Source organism: Oxyura jamaicensis, chromosome 1, assembly GCF_011077185.1.
Source record: "Oxyura jamaicensis isolate SHBP4307 breed ruddy duck chromosome 1, BPBGC_Ojam_1.0, whole genome shotgun sequence".
In the NCBI taxonomy this organism is placed as follows: domain Eukaryota; kingdom Metazoa; phylum Chordata; class Aves; order Anseriformes; family Anatidae; genus Oxyura; species Oxyura jamaicensis.
Window position 1 is genome coordinate 194,460,778 of NC_048893.1, and position 17,138 is coordinate 194,477,915.

Sequence of the window (17,138 nt, forward strand, 5' to 3'; positions counted from 1 at the left end):
TCCCGAAAATTAGTCAGATATGCATTATAATTGTAAAAGACCCTGTAGTCATACAGAGCGCAGAACAGATATATCACAGATATGTGCTGTTGATAGAAAATCAACTTTTTAGGTCACAAAACAAAGCTGATCTCAATTTTCCCACTGATTTCTATGACAGTTTGGAGTAACCATCATAGGACCCAGACAAACCTTGCTTAACCTATTGTGTGATATAAACTGACTTCTCCTAAAGAGGTATGTTGATGTGCACTGCAGGCCAGTCTGAATACAACCAAAAGTAATGTGAAGCTGTCCACTGACTTGAGTCTTAATGTGATTGTCAAAGAAGGTAGATCCCTGCTGATTAACATTAAATTCTCTCTATTCAGCTCAACATCAGCATAAAACAGCTTAACTCTCTTTTAGAAAAGGCTGTAATCTTATCACAGTGAGCTTAATGTTGTAAACCATTAATAAAAATGGTCTTAAATACTCTTATTTAGCTTCATGATATCAATCAGTGCTTTCCTGCATATTAGTTCTTTTGTAAAAGGAAATGATTAACTGTCCTGAGCTACTATGAAGCAATGCACTCAAGGTATGGATATCCCATTGCTAAGTAAAGAGGAAAGGTAAAATCTAATTAAAATCAGCTGGTGGCTTTTATGGCTGGCAGTAACACTAGCCTGGAGCAATTTTAAAACCACTGTTGCTTTGTTGTTGATGGAATAGCTTTTGAATCACACAGGAATTTTGGGAGTATATATTAAAAAATGGTTCCTGGAATCCCTTTCTCTCCCCACTTCACTAGAAAAGGATCAATTTCAATGGCCAAGAAACCTGTGCAATAAGCAACAAACATGTGAAACAGTTTATTTGCATGCATTTTTCATGAGTGCTACCTTTCTTCTCTTTTGCTCCTCAGGACTGGCTATATACTTTGTTGATGGAAGACAAAGGAGGAAGTTGTACTATACAATGTAACAGAAATAATGAGATGTAAACAGCAAAATAATGCCAAGACAATATTCTTAAAAAAGGAAATGCAAAAAAAAAAAAAAAATCCACAGTGTGGCCCAGGGAACCATTTTCAAGTACTTCTACATATGTCTCAATGCAGATCTCATTCTGAAGTGATTAATTAACTTTTTCACTAATATATGTAAGCAGATTCAGTATCCTAGGGGCGTTCTAATTAATTAGTTTTTCACTCTGAATAATGTAGCTTTTCTAAACGGAAACCTCCTGACTACATGTATTAATGGATTCTTTAAAATCTGTTGGCAGTTTTCTTATGTTCTACTTTGAATGTCACAACAGTGAAGTGCTAGCTACAAAAAACACTCCAGTAACTTTTTAGAATGGCTTTGAGGGTAAAAGAATCAGCATTATCTTTTATCTTTTGTTACTTGAAGTTTAAGTAATGCTCTCCCTCCCTCCCTAGTCAGCAAATAGTACAAAGCCATATCAAGCTCAAGTTTAAGAAAAGAAAACAGCTAGATACAAGTGAAATGCAGAGACACAGTGATCCAAAATAAACGAATACTGACACACATCATTACTAAAGCACACACAGAGGGAATTATAATGGCTAAAAGGGAACTGAAAGCTAGAAGCCAGCAGTATCAGTTTTCACTGCAATGCTGATCTGGGAGGGAGAACTGAATATTTACTGACTTATTTATTTAGATTCTCTCTTACATTTATGCATCTATTTAGATACTTTCAATTCCTAATTAGAACTCCAGGCATTTGTGTAACTTAAAATCAATAGGTTTATGCCCCCCCCTCCCCCCCCCATCCCCACTTTAAGATGTTGCATTTTTACTGAGCTGCCAAAATGATAAACCCTTAGCTTTACTATTGCAAAATATGCATCCTGTTCTTCAGCCTGCAGTACAAGTCCTCCCCAAACATCTAAGCAAACATTTCTCCAGAACTCCAGATCTCAAATATAAAATAGAAGTAAACAAAGTTTAACACTATTTCCTGTCTTACATTTACGTGCCTGATGGAGCCTAAATAATTCAAAACACTATACGATACCAAAGTCCTACTCACTGACATTTTTTCTGATGGCTTTTCCTTGTTTTCCACTGTTAAACCTCAGTAATACCTAGCTGTCTTTAGGCGGGTTAAACATCCTAGCTGAACATCGACATAGCCCTTTTGTTTGTCAAACTACCTCCAATTATACAGGCAATGAGCTCCAATGAGCCTTCAGAAGAAAACTATTGTGCTTCCTAAGTGCACTTGTGTCACCTAAACTTTCTAATGGCTTTCTACTAAGATTTTTATATCAAGCTTTTCCTTTGTGAACATCTCCACTAGTTATCAAAGTCCAAATAACAAATGACAAGTGCAAATTTTTTTTCCACTATCAAATGCAGATTAAAATGGCAGCTTGAAAAATGGAGTTTGAAAATGGCAACTACTTGTCAGTAATCACGGAAACCTGTCGTAAAGGGAAGGAGTTCAAAACAGAATATATATTTACCCACCAGAACGTATCTTCCCCTTTTCAAAATTGATCAGAAGGCTGGAATAAGTGTTTGCATTTCTTAAAAAAGTGCAAAGGGCTCTTAGGCGATCATATAAGGCCCAGAATGTTTCTTCCTTTCATCTCCTAAAAGATTATTTTTTCCATCTCTTTTCTGTGTGCTACTTTTCATGAAGTGCACTTGCATGAAGCTGCTTTTGATGGATCCAAACGTCATTCTCGTAATTTGTCTTCTTTTACCTTCTTGTCAGTGTCCTGTTTTTCCTCAGAATTTGTTTATTGTATTCATGGAGATTTCTACAACTCAGAATGCCTCCAAAAAGATACAACATTTGAATAATCTCCTGGCTAACCTGATCCATGAAATATTAAAATGCAGTTCCCAAGCTTAATTTGGGGTGAAGTGTGAATAGACTATTTCATTACTTAAACTACATTTCAATATCTGAATCAAAAGAACCTAGTTTCTGCATGTGCATCTCCCAGATTCAAAGGATACACTCAGTGGAGTTTCTGAGCTCATATGCTTTAGTAATTGTACAGTAGGCATTAGAGACAGTTCGGGGCTTTGACATCTAATGTTTTCAGAAACTGAAAAAGCAACAAAATATTTGACACATTTTGACTGTGGTACAAATTACGGTACAAAATGATCTGTAGTTTTTGATTCATATATGACAATTATTTAAAAGTCCAGTTTTTGCAAAATTAACAACACATGAATGAGAAGAAAACAGATCAATACGTATTTAAAAGCATAATTCATTATAAGAGATGGCAAAGGCTTCAGGACAAAGAAAAAACAGTATCTTTGTCTGATTAACAGGGCATGCTAAAATATTTTTGTTACAAACCTGAAGGGTTTGCATTTCCTATAGCACTTTCTATACTGGCATCTCAAATACTCAATATTACAAATCACTTTAAATATTACAAAATCACTAGGATGAAGCACTACTTATTTAGTTTTAGACATTTGGAAACTGAGGCGCCATGAGATAATGCACCTTGTTTACAGCCTCCAAATCCTGTGCTTTACTCTCAAGACGAATTTTTGCCTCTAATTCTAATATCCTACAACATGTCACACTACAAACACACTAGCTTTTGCAAATCTTCAAACTGAATCTAGGCTTTTATGGAAACAGTACGAATTTCTGGCTGCTTTGAAAATGATGCTACTTCAGATGCATAATACAGGCACTCTGTAGATAACTGGAACATACCACTTGTCTCTACAAACCATCCCAACATTTCCAATTTAATAGCCAACACAGAAGTAGAAGTCTTGTACTGCAGAGCAAAATAAACAATCTGTTATTCTGTGAGTTGTCAGACTTTTCATTTTTGCCCACTGCCTTCTACTTGTGTGCAGTTTTGTGTAATTCTAATCCTATCCAATAAGATATATGTGAACCTGCCCAATAATCTGGCTGTTACTGTGTAATTAGTAGACTGTGAAGTTTAGAGGGAGTGACAAAGTTTTTCCCTAAAAAAATCTATTGGACAATGCAAGCTGTAGGCAGTAAAATAGCTGCAGCACCCCATCACTCATAACACACTCACATAAAATCCATCCTGAATCTAGGAGAAAAGAAGGAAGGAACATTATTACCACACTTTGAAAAATATGTTAGTAATGTAATTGAAATTGCCTCGTGCTGTATATAACAATTTATGGCAGCTAAACAGTTCTTCAGAGTGGATTAACATTTCCCTTGCCAGAAATCTGGGCTGATAAGAAATGGCATTACCATCTTGCTCCAAGGTTGCTCCAATGTGCAAATTTCTTAAGTAGTGCTATTTTGAAATAGTTCCTACATGCACTCTCCTCTCTCAAAAAGAAAAAGGCTATTCCAAAAATTTTAATGCTTGGAAGCATGAAGATTTTCTCCTTAAGAATGAAATGTTCTTCTTCCCTTGGCTGAAACATTGTCATAATGTTTTCCAAATATCAATTATGATGGGTTGATGGGTCATGCTACATTGCGCAAATCATGAAGAATTATTCTGGGAAATTAGAGAGAGTCACCTGGACAGACAGAGACTGACACAAACGCAAACACACATTCCCTTCCCTTCTTCTCAACTTTTCTAGTTGCTGTAAAAGTCTGTCCAAACTAAAGAAAAAAAAGTTGAAGGGAGATGCATTTGTCTGAGTCACAGTGATAACTTAGCTGAAACGCTAATTTTTCTCCTTAAAACTGGGCACATGCACAGTTCTTCAGTAAAGCTGTTTTTGGGAAGAAAGCATGCTTGTCGTTTCTTACCTGTAATATGGTAGCTAACCTGCCGGTTGACATCAGATGTGTCTTCATCCCAGGTGCTAAGAACAGCCACAACTTCCCCTGGAGCATCGCTCTCCTTCACTGATCCTCTGTAGACCTCATGTTCAAAGACAGGTGCGTTATCATTTATGTCTGTCACAGTGACTGAGACCAAGGTGGTTGATGACAGTGATAAGGTTTCCCCCAGATCTGAGGCCACCACTGCAAAAGTGAAAGCAGGATCCTTTTCATGGTCCAGATCCTTCAGTGTGCTAATCCAGCCACTGTTGCTATCAATGGTGAAAGCTTCTGTGATCTTCTCCAGCTCTGATTCCAATGCAAGTGTATAGGTGACCTGCCCATTTGCACTTGAGTCTGCATCAACTGCTTTAACTTGCATAAGTTTTGTTCCTATGGGCATCCCTTCCATTATTATAGCATCATAGCTCGCTGTTTCAAATATGGGCTTGTTGTCATTTATATCCAACACCTTCACCTCCACATCCACTGTCAACACAATGTCCACTTTGTCTAACTGAATGGTGGCTGCAACTTTGAAGTGAAAAGCAGAATTTGTCTCGTGGTCAAGTCTCTTATCCAGTTTTAAGAGTCCTGTGTCTTGTTCTATGATGAATACACCATCTTTGTTGTTTTCTGTCAGCTCACCATTAACTGTGCTGTACAAAGCACCCTGATTAGGTGCAACATGCACAATGTCAATAGTGCTGCCTATGAGGGTGTCTTCAGCTATGGTGAAAGAATACTGGGGTTGAGAAAAGGAAGGTAAAATGGTTTCTGGAGGTAAAACATGGATGTAGACAGGAATGAGAGAATGCTTTACGGGAATGCCACCATCAACTGCTTTGACGAAGAACGACAGAACTGTGTTTTTCAGTTGGTTAAAGCTACCCTTGGTGACCATCCATCCATTGTCTGGATCTATCTCAAGCAGATCAGCTACGGAAACTGAGGCCTCGCTATACAGAGAATAGGTAATTCTGGAATTGGCTCCATCATCTGGGTCTACTGCTTGCACTTGGGTCACCAAGTAACCTTTTCCAACATCTGCTTTGACACTTGCTCTGTATTCAACCGTCATAAATTGGGGAGCATTGTCATTCTCATCCACTACGATCACTCTCACAGTGCAAAACGTAGTCCTGCCACCTCCATCAAGTGCTCTCAGAAATATACCGATGTCACTTTCCAGCAGGTTCTCCCGGTCTAGTCGCTCAGTTGTCAGAATCTGGCCATTGCCATCAATCAAAAATCGGTCCTTGGCAAAGTCATTTATTATGGAGTAGCTTATCTGGCCATATACACCTGAATCCCCATCTGTGGCCTTCACATGAAGTACCTTAGTTCCAGGAGCTGCATTTTCTCTAACCTCTGCAACATAAACACTCTGTGAAAACACAGGGCTGTAGAGGTTGGCCCCAAGGATCTGTATATGCACCTGAGCTGTGCTGGTGAACAACCCATCTGAGACAGAGACATTTAGGCTGTACATGGGCTCCATTCGCTGCTTCCGATGGTTGGAAAGGGTGATTACACCGCTCTTGCTATCCATAATGAAACTGGTCCGATCGTTTCCTGACAGGATGCTGTACTCCAGTCTGTCAAAATCAGAGCTGTCAGCATCTGAGGCTTGGACGCAAGTCACAAAATGACCCCGAGGTGCCAGTTCGCTCACATACGATTCATATATTAGCTGGTTAAAAATTGGAGGGTTGTCATTCATGTCTGTTATTGAGATACTAACAAGAACCTCACTGCTAAGTGGTGGGAACCCGTTATCAGTTGCTCTGACTTTCAAGCTGCACTGCTGTATGAGTTCATGATCCAACATACGTGCTGTCAGAATTAGGCCACTTGTGCTGTCTATATGGAAATAATCCGTGCTGTTAAAGGTGTCCTGGACTATCTGGTACTGTACAATTTTGTTATTGTCGGAGTCAGCATCAGTAGCAACAACCTGCAATACAGGAGTCCCAATCAAAGATGCTTCAGACAAAGTAGCATTATAAGCTGACTGATCAAAAACTGGAGGGTTATCATTCACATCATTAACAATCAAGTCCACAGTGACCTCAGCTCGAGCACCAGTGAGGGCATCGCTGGCTCGCACCATCAGCTTGAAAAGAGAATTTATTTCATAGTCCAGTGGGCTGATGACACTCAGAACTCCAGTATCAAAGTCAATATTAAACTGATTGTAAGGATCTCCATCGACAATGATATAAATGATACCCTGGCCTTCTGGACTGGTTGCATTTATGCTTAAAATTGGTGTGTGAATTTCTACATCTTCATTCACAGAGGCTGTATAGAAGGGCTTGTCAAATACAGGCATTGCTTTGTTAACAATAGTAATGGGGAGCTCTACTGAAGCAGACAGTGATGGGTTGCCACCATCTTTTGCAAGAATGACAACCAAATACTCTATATTAGATAAATCAGAATTGAAGGCTTCTTTCAGGGTGACACTACCAGTTCCCCTATCAATTTCAAAATGTCCGTAATCTTCCTTCAGAAGATATGACACATCACCATTTTCATCCTTATCTTTATCAATAGCTGTCACTCGATATATCAGGGTACCAGGCTCAGCATCTACTTGCACAGCAGCGTAGTATGGAAGTCCTACAAACACTGGTGCATTGTCATTTATGTCTTCAATGTAAACCCTCACCACCACTCGAGCGACACGAAGGTGATCTAGTTCACGGCTTGCTTCCACCACCAACTCATACAGCTCCTGTTCCTCTCGGTCAAAGGGTATGCCAGTTGTCTGAATGACTCCTGATGTGGGTTTGATTTTAAATTTGTTTCCTGGGTTTAATATGCTATATTTCAAGGGCTCATTAAGACGGTTACCAACAGCATTAACCACAGCGATCTTTGTGATATTGGTGGTGTTTTCTGAGATGGATGTGGAATAAAAATTTTGTGTGAAATGAAGCCCGCTATCCATGGCTTCTTTTACCATTATTGTCACCATGGCAGTGCTATAAAATTTCCCATCAGATACTCTTACTATTAGCATATAATGGTCTTTGGAGAGGCTATTGTTTTTAATGGTGAGTACTCCTGTGCTTGAATCAATCAAAAAATGGTCCAGATTGCCTTCGATTAGACTATATGTGAGTTCAGGAGGGATCTCTGAATCTGGGTCTGTAGCCTTGACTTTGAGAACCTCAACACCAACATATGTGGGCAGGAGCAAGACAGTCTCAAATACTGCCTGGCTGAAGACTGGTGGGTTGTCATTGACATCAGTTACCTCAATGGTTACTTCAACAGGGCTCTCTGCTGTAAGCTGAGGATTTCCACTGTCTCTAACATGAACATGGAAGTGGAAGTGTGCTATTGTTTCATGATCTAAATTTGCAATGGTTCTAATTGCACCTGTGCTGGAATCCACTGTGAAATACTTTTTTGCAGTAGATTCAACAATCTGGTAGACAAGCAAAGCATTCTGGTTGCTGTCCGCATCAGTGGCACGTATTACAAGGGGGCTGTTATTTGCACTCCGGACTATGCTATTTACAGGAGCAGCTTCGCTTATGCTGCCTGAGTACTGAGAGAAGAGAAAAACTGGTGGGTTATCATTTTCATCAACAATCTGAATGTTCGCAGTGGCATTTGATGCCATCCCTGCCATATTTGTTGCCTGTACAATGAGCTGATAAGAGGAAGCACGTTCATAATCAAGGGTCTTTTGACTGGTGATGACTCCAGAATATGGGTTTATAGTGAAGACTCCATCCACATTCCCATCTTTAACCTCATAAACTAATGTGGACTGACTGATTGCAGAAAGAGCGATGACAGAAGTACCAATATCCACATTTTCATTAATCTCAGCTTGGTATTCTTTGAGAGTGAATTTAGGGTGGGAGTTATCTGCCATTGTCACTGATATCCGTACAATTGCTGTTGCAGAAAGTGGTGGAGAACCTTGGTCAGCCACTTTAACTGACAGAACAAACTGTCCCATTGTGGTTAAGTCTGGCTCCTTCAGTAATGTAATGATCCCTAAAACTGGTTCAATCTTGAATGTGTTTCCTGTATTTCCTAAAACATAAACATTGCAAGAAAATTAGAAGTGAAATACAATACATTTAAATTATAATTAATAAAGGGCAATTAGCTGCAATTTGTCAAAGACAGTTATTTAATAATAATAATAATAAACAAACATAAAATAATTTTAAAGGGCCTTCCAGTCTTTCTTTCTGAAAATCAGGCCATCCCAGTAGGTAGTGCAGGTGTTCAAACATTCAGAAACTCAGGTGCTGATGTTTATTACCTTGATTCTCAGTGTCAACATTTGAGCATGTGGTGCATGTATATTACTATCACCAAACTAGGAAAAAATATCCCTAAATTATGGGAGTTAGTCAAATACATGTACACCTAAGGCAATGAAACTAGATCAGAGGCTAACAAGCCAATTACATGACAAATGGATAACAACTCAGTCTCTTAATTGAAGGGGATATTAAGCAACCGTAGAGAAGATTACACTAGTTCAAGACTCAAAGAACTGAATATAAAAAGGTTAAAGTGGCATTTAGAAAAATAAAACTGAACAAATAGCATAGAAAAGAGATTAAAGTATCTTGTGGCACAAAGGTTTATCATATGATCTCTGAGGAGAATGAATCTAGATGAATGAGATTTAGTAGAAAATGTCATGAAATGTCTGGTATAACATGCAAGCAGGGATATCACCGCACAAAGGTGGTAACAGTGAGTTTGGATCAAGGACCTTCTTTGGGTTCTTTTTTTTCTTTTTTTTTTTCTTTCATTTTCTTTTTACATAGCTGCATTGCTTACCTCTTCTTTAGTAAGACAGATTCACAACTATTGCTATGTATCCCTATCCTGTAATTAGAGATTGCTTTTTTTAAAGAAATCAGTATTTTACTGGTTCCTTGAGTGCCTGCTTGAAAGAGGACATTATGTGCATATATGGCATGAATAAGCATACAGAGTCTTTTTCAGAATTTGATTCTAAAAATAAACAGCATGTATTGAGTTACAGTGATCCCAATCTTTATAACATGTTCCTGATATTGTGGTAATGCATACTCTAAAATGTAGAACTGCTTCCAATCCATCCATCAAGTGAAGAGAAATATGTCTCATGAAACTAGTGATAAACAGAGATTTTTTTTCAGTGGTGATTGCTGCAGGTGCTGTGCACAAAGAAATAAATATGAGGATTGTAGCTGAAATACCAAATACATAGAATCCTAAATGAAGTGAGTTAATGTATATTATTTTTAAGATGCAATTCACTATCTGCTGTAAATTCTGGTACTTGGAGGCTAATTTAAGCTACATACTACTGTATGTAGTTCAATACTGGTAGTAGCTTTCTATTTATATCAATCCTTTCAGATCAGTAAAGTTTACTCTACTAGATAAAACAAAAATTGTGTGCTATTCACTGAGGAGCTGAGATTCTGCCAGAGCTACAAATTCTCATAAAGATCACAGTATTTGTCCTACTTGCAGACACTACAAATGCTGCTGTGGTTGTTTTGTCAGTGCTTGCTAATACAAAAGATTTGTAGCCACTGATTGCCTTACGTAAGACCAGAGCTCATTCTTCTCCCTTAGGAATCTGCTATGAAATTAAACAAAAGTTACTTTCTTTACCATTTGCTCTCTTCACTTGTAAGGTGATCTAAGCAACTCCCCTGAATGAAGGGGCTGTATACTATCTGAATGCTGCAGTTAAAATTAGTATCCTTAACTGCACAGATTTTATGGATCATACAGCAGCAAAAGGCTGAATTTTGATGCATCTGGGATTTGAACATCTGTGGATAATGAAACTGCGGGAGTGCATGGCTTATAATAAATGGAAGTTTGAAGTCTGACACTGCAGAGAGAACTCGATGAAACAGCAAAAGGCTGTAATAGGAGAGAGCCTGTAAGAAAGAAAAACACACAGACTGAAAAAGAACCATCTAATAGCCAAAACATAATTTCTAATCTTTGTATTTTTTTTGTCTGCATCATGTACTCTATTACCAGTGGACTAGATCCATACTCCTAGCATGTCAGAATGCTTCTTACATTGTGGTGGCACCTAAGGGTGATTGGGTTGGAGCCCATCATAGGAACAAAGTGCCAAGAAAAAGCTGCTAACAGGCTTGAAATACAACACTGGCCCAGTAAGCTGTGTGGTCTACTCAGGGTTTGTTCTGCAATATACAGTGTTGTCCTGTCTGGGTATGTAGAAAATATTAAAACAATAAAAACCCCAAAGGTTACAAACCTCCACTTCCTCCTCTCTTTTTCCAGGCACCCGTCTTGGATCTATGCTAATGGTTTAACTTAAAGATAATGCCTAACTTCAGATTCATATGAGCCAGAGAAAGCTGCATTTGCTTGCACGTGTAGCATAGATAATGTGAATTTCCCATGACCTTGCTGTTATACTGGCAGAGAGATGCTTTTGCTGTTTCAGTTTATATGGTGAATATAAATATATGGGGCTTAACAGCAAAAGCAATTTTATTCTGATATCACTACAGCTTCCCTTAGGCTTCTATTGACATAGTTGTTTCAAGAGCCATTGTGCCTCTAAACAACTATGGCTTTGCTGGCAGAAATTTTTAGTCTCCATGCTCCTCTGATCCTAATATTGGCAAAGATGCCAGGTTGTACCAGCTGTTGTGGCATTTGTTTATGGAGGATCACTGTGCACTAGACTGAAGCCAACAACCTGAAAAGAGTCTCTATCAGCAGCTTTCAATAACTATTTTCCATGATGGTTTTGAAGGAATGACATACAGGTAAAAGGCTCAGTGGCCAACTAGTGAATGTCAACAAGACTCAGTGCCGACGCCACGCTTTCAGCCTCTGTCCTAACCTGCTTCAATAGTGTAGATAAGCTCTGCATTTTCTCCTTTATCTTTGTCCAAAGCCGTGACCTGCAAAACTGCTGATCCAATAGCTGCTGATTCGAATACTGAGGCTTCATACAGTGGGCTGGTGAAGTATGGGCTGTGGTCATTGGAGTCTTCCACATTTATGATGACTCTGGCCAGGTTTCTTCTGTAAGGGAATTCTTGATCTCGAACCTATGGAACAAGTGCATGATACACTGTTGGTATCCATTTGCTAAAACTTCACAAATATTAGTCACCTGAGTGCTGGTAATGTTTTCAGTTCAGTTGAATACAAAGTAATGATAAATTACATTTGACCCAAAGAACCTGCAGTCTGAACCACAATCACATATGAGAAACAAGAGATCTGAGACTTTTTTCTTTTTTCAGTTGTGAAAAAATGAATGGTAAGTAGACATCATGGCATGTATTTTTGGAATAGCAACCATATGACATCTTCAATTCAGTTTTACGATTGCAATACATCTTTTTTTTTATTATTATTATTTTTGTAGTACATGTTATATGGTCATACCCTTATGCTAACACTCCCCACTTTACAGCCTAGTGTCAAACATGCCTTGCACTCTGCTCCTTTCAAAGAAATACAGATAATTTTACCCACTGTCATCGGTCAGGTATCAGTTGAGCACTGGTATCTGCCAATGGACTCTTTCGGCATTATATGTACATTCCTTTTTGAAGATGATAATAACAATAGCAATCAGACTAGGAATAATCTTAAGAATTGTTAAGCACTCCCAATGTCAGCATCATTTATTGCCCTTCTCTCAACTCCATACTAAAAATTTCAATACACTGACAATCCTGCCAGCGGCCCTGAGGTTTGGTTCCTGAAACATAGAGCAAAAAACCCTACTGCATCAAGTAGAGATCAAACAAAAGCATCGAGAAATGAAACCCTCTGTGCTTCTATTTATATTTATTTCTAATCCTGCTCACAAAAGAATTTGCAGCTTTTTACACAATGTGCTCAGACCCTGCTCAGCTCTTGCTCACTGTCTCCCAGCAGCTCACTCTCGAAGCCTGGGTTTTCCCACCCAACGCTGTCCCTGTGCCTAATATGTTGTGAGAAGTTCCTTTACAGAACTATTCTGCAGGGCTATTAAGTATTTAAAGAAAATAGCAGACTACAATGTTTAAAAGAAGACAGATTTTTTTTTTATTGACCTCCACTTCACAATATACAACCTTCACTTGAAAACAGAGAGACTTATGTTCTGTATCTAGGCATACGGAGCAAAAAAATTGTAATTAATTTTTCCTGCATACCCAAACATTTGGAAAATATAGCTGAAAACTATTTTTTTATCAACAGTTTATGTACTGAAATATGTCTGTAAAAGTAAACTATAAATAAGGCTTGTATTCAGAAGGACTGTAGCATTCTGTATGGCAGGAAAGCAGTTATCTCCCTGTGAATAACTTCTCAAATAACTTTCAGCCTCACTTCAGAAACTCTGAAAATTACCTTGAGTGAGAAGACCAGATGCCAAGAGATTAAATAAATTCCTGCTTGCTCTCCCTTGAGATGGCAAATCATTTCATATTAGATACAATGAATTCACAGTAAGATTCACAGAAGTCCAAATAAAAAGGTAAAATAAATACACAGCAGGGCAGGCAAGATGAAATTAATGACTACTTACTGCAGCAGAAGTACTTTGCTCAGGCAAAGAGTGAGGCATGTTTGCACCTGAAACATCAGTGATTGTGTCTTGAGCCAAGTGAATATTGCATTCTTACCATGACATTAAGGATGTGCTTATCTTGAGCTTCGTGGTCTAATCTCTCAGCAGTATAAAGCACCCCAGTGCTGGGATCAATTCTGAATTTTCTCACACTGACTGCATCGATGCTGCTGTGAATAGTGTAGCTCAGCTTATGTTTTTCATCTCTGTCTATGGCTTCGATTTGCAGAATTTCAGTGTCAGGGAGGATATCCTCTGAGATGGTGACATCATAACTTGGTTGAGAGAATTCTGGGCCATTATCATTGTTATCCAACACTTTGATAAGAACCTAGAGTTAATAAAAGAAAAAAACATTTGGAGTTATTGAAGTCTAGTCAGACTGCTGAACAGGCACCTGAAGAAATGTAATTTACTGTAGATGGCTGATGATGTTATGTTGCTGTCTGGTGGGACTGAGAACCATCATTTAATGTAAAATACTTACTGTTCAGATCAAAAGAAGTAATAAGGATATGACTTCGAAGGCAAAATGTTCCTAATTACAAGATCTACTTGGAAGCTGATAAAGAAGTCCATGTGGGAGATTCTCCATATCTACAGATTGGAAAATATTCCTGCAATGGTAAATAGTAATGGTTCTGTTGTCCCTTACAAGTGTGCTGGGTACAAGGGACTTCTGCAGCTATTATGTGATTTCCTTTTCCCCTCACTATTAGTAAGGCAATAAAAGAATCCTTTTCAAGTTACTAAAATCCATCTTTTATATGATCAAGAGTATAAATCCTACGAGTATAAATCCTGCGTTGTTCTCTGCCCCATATATTGTGTTGGGATGTACTAGCACTATCAAACCATGCCATCAGTGGAGACTCCAAGTTGCTGTTACATCTTAGGCTAATGTCAGGTAACACTTGGCGAGGACAGACCAGGAATCGCACTGTCATGATGATGCCAGCCCACACCACACTGTCCAAGGCACTGGTCCCAAGGAAGGATTATTTTTATGGTTTCACCTTTGCTCTTCCTTTGCCAGTGATGCTTGTCTTTATTGCCAACTAACACAATTTTCCCTTGAACACCTACTCGTTTCCCTTCCATTGCAGTTTATGAATGGCAGGATTGCTGCTAAAAATGTGAATGAACACTATGCCATTGGCTTCAAGCATGTCTTTATGCCTTAGGTACTAACCCTTAAAGAAATGCAGAGAGGGGAAAGGCAGCCAGAATAATGTTTCTGCCTACTACACCCATCTCTGACCTATCTCTGTGTATCATAAGCTGTCCCTGGTAACTAATAAGAAATAACTGGTACCTAATAAGAATCACTATTTTCCGAGCTTTGCCTTTTGACAGCTATGTTATGCAATGTCATGTGTGTGTGGCTCTGATGAGGTTTTGTGTTTTTCACAACTGGAGGAGGAGTCATGCAGTGGTGAAAATTTGCTTTCCGGACTCTGTATGCTGTAGGTTACTTTGGGCAGCACAGCAGCAGAACCCTTGAAAAAGTATCTAATACTGAAAGATGCAATGCAAAGAGTTGCCTTTCTTTCAGTACTGAAAACAAAAAGTATCCTTTGCGGAATATGCTCAGGAAAACACATCTGATTTTATAATGAAGGATATGAAACAATCTTTTTATTCAAAAAAATTGAAATGGCAAATAGTCCAATGAACTGCATGGGAAAGGCTGTGCCCAGGACTCTTCCCTAACATTGGATGACTTGACTCATCTCTCATAATATTTTCTTGGTTGCTCTGGAAAGTACCTGGCTCATTTTTAAGAATATACTTTATTACTTTGCTTGATCAAGCCCTGTAAACCCATACATTCTTAACGGAAGAAAAATACAGTTATACTTTTACTACAATATTGCACAAACAGATGTTGGCCTCAGAGAGAAATGAAACTTTAGATTTCCCTGATCTTGGAAGGGTTTGCAGAACACATTACCAGAAGGAACATGAGCAATTGTAAGCAGCAGTCATAATGAACTAGCCTGGGAACTGTTTAAAAGACAGCTGAAATAAAATGTTCTGTAAGTTAAATGGCATAGGACTTCAACTGTGCATTCCATACAATTTAATTTTCAGCAGATTATGGTACGCCAGAGTGAAGCAGGGAAAAACCTATATTAAGCAATGCTTCAGTCTTGGACAGATAGCAATAAAAATGGGGTGAAAACGTACGTTGCTGGGACTATAATAATGATGAAAATTTACAAAGCTTTTTATATTTTTATCGTCGCTATACAATATATCAAGGCATGTTTCTGACCTGACTCAGAAGAAAACAAACAATCAAAAAACCCCACATCTGAAAAGGATGTAAAGAAATGAGTTGTCATATATGAAAGAAAGACTGAGGAAAAAATAAGACTCCATCTCTACTCGAATGGGACACAGAGACAGTACTGAACAACTTTTGTTAGTGTAAGGAAGGGACATTGAAGCAATCTAAGCTTGGGACAATCTGATTACTGTTTTAGCATTTAAAGGCACCTTTTTGAGCAGTTTAGATACCCTCAGGTCTTGCCAAGTCCCACTGTAACATGGAAAATTATCTTACTGCTGCATTGCTAATACAGACAACAACAACAACAAAAAGTTTTAATTTTACTTCTATTTGGTGGCCAAAACTCTGTTATATGTTGTTTTATATATTCTAACAAAGAAGGAAGAACTTTTCAGATGGTTTTGCTGGAAAACACCACGATTTTGATTTGGCAGATGCTATTACAGCACAGTCTACTTTGAGCAAGTAAGCTGCCATCTGGGGGACAGGCTCCTATGCGCGAGCTTGTTTTTACATTGCTGTGTGCAAGCTCAAACTATTATGTGAAAAGAAAAAAAAAAAAAGGTGGAGATACACAGCAAAATGTCTTAGAGGTACTGCTAGAGCAGTGATGTGCTGTTTGTTACCATGTGGTGTGTGACCACCCCAGTGTGAGGTTCACTTCCCATTATACCCAGCGCATTTTGGGCTCATTCTGGCAAATTGAGAAAGCCATAAAACTTTATCCACCACAAAGCTTGCACTGTGACTGTGCAAGCCACGGCTCTGTGATTTATGCCTTTACGAGACTGTGTAAGCTAAACAGGGTAGGACTGGATCAACGTCAGAGACCAGGCATAAACCATGAAGCTACGGAAAATGCAGTGTGAATTCATGAAGCAGCACTTCTTCCCACTGAAAAAGGTGTAAGATAATGTCCTGACACAAAGATAGAGATCATGATGGTGCCTGGGAAGTGGAATGGATGTAAAGGGGAAAGATTAAAAATGAGGTCATCAAACTGTGTTCAGCAAACTTACAGGGAACTACGTGCAATGTTGTTTTGATAGTTTCATGAACAGAACTTATTTTTTTAACTATTTTTATTTCACTTTCTGCCTACTGTAAAACTGATCAAGTGTCTGTTTAAGTGGCAGGCGTTTTACTACCTAGAGATGACAGCATTTTAGTGATTTGTCAAGTGATCCGCGTTGCAATACACATTATTTATTACATACTCTGCGTTTCAACAACCACTTCCATCTGGAGATGAAAGACAGTGGGTTAGAAATGCTAATGAATAAAGAGGTTGTTACTGATTCATAATTTCTTCTATCAAAACAGAGTTAGAGTATTTCTCATTTTCGTCAGCTGTCCCTCAAAAGCCCCGTAAGTGAACTGTGATTTTAAGGTTATGGTCTCTCCTCTCCTGGAGCTGGTTTGGGAGTAAATCTTCCTCGTGACACAAGGATATCAGACTGCATAAGTGAC

General features: G+C 38.6%; 1 protein-coding gene across 10 annotated transcripts in view; it reads right to left on the minus strand.

Moving 5' to 3' along the window:
• FAT3 (FAT atypical cadherin 3) overlaps positions 1-17,138 on the minus strand; it is a 417,502-nt gene that overhangs the window by 73,539 nt on the left and 326,825 nt on the right. For all 10 annotated transcript variants that reach the window (XM_035328942.1, XM_035328925.1, XM_035328935.1 and 7 more), the window contains 3 exons: positions 13,428-13,703; positions 11,642-11,852; positions 4,753-8,826 (listed from right to left, as the gene is read on the minus strand). In XM_035328942.1, the coding sequence (XP_035184833.1) occupies positions 4,753-8,826; positions 11,642-11,852; positions 13,428-13,703 (4,561 nt within the window). The remainder of the gene's footprint in view (positions 1-4,752; positions 8,827-11,641; positions 11,853-13,427; positions 13,704-17,138) is intronic.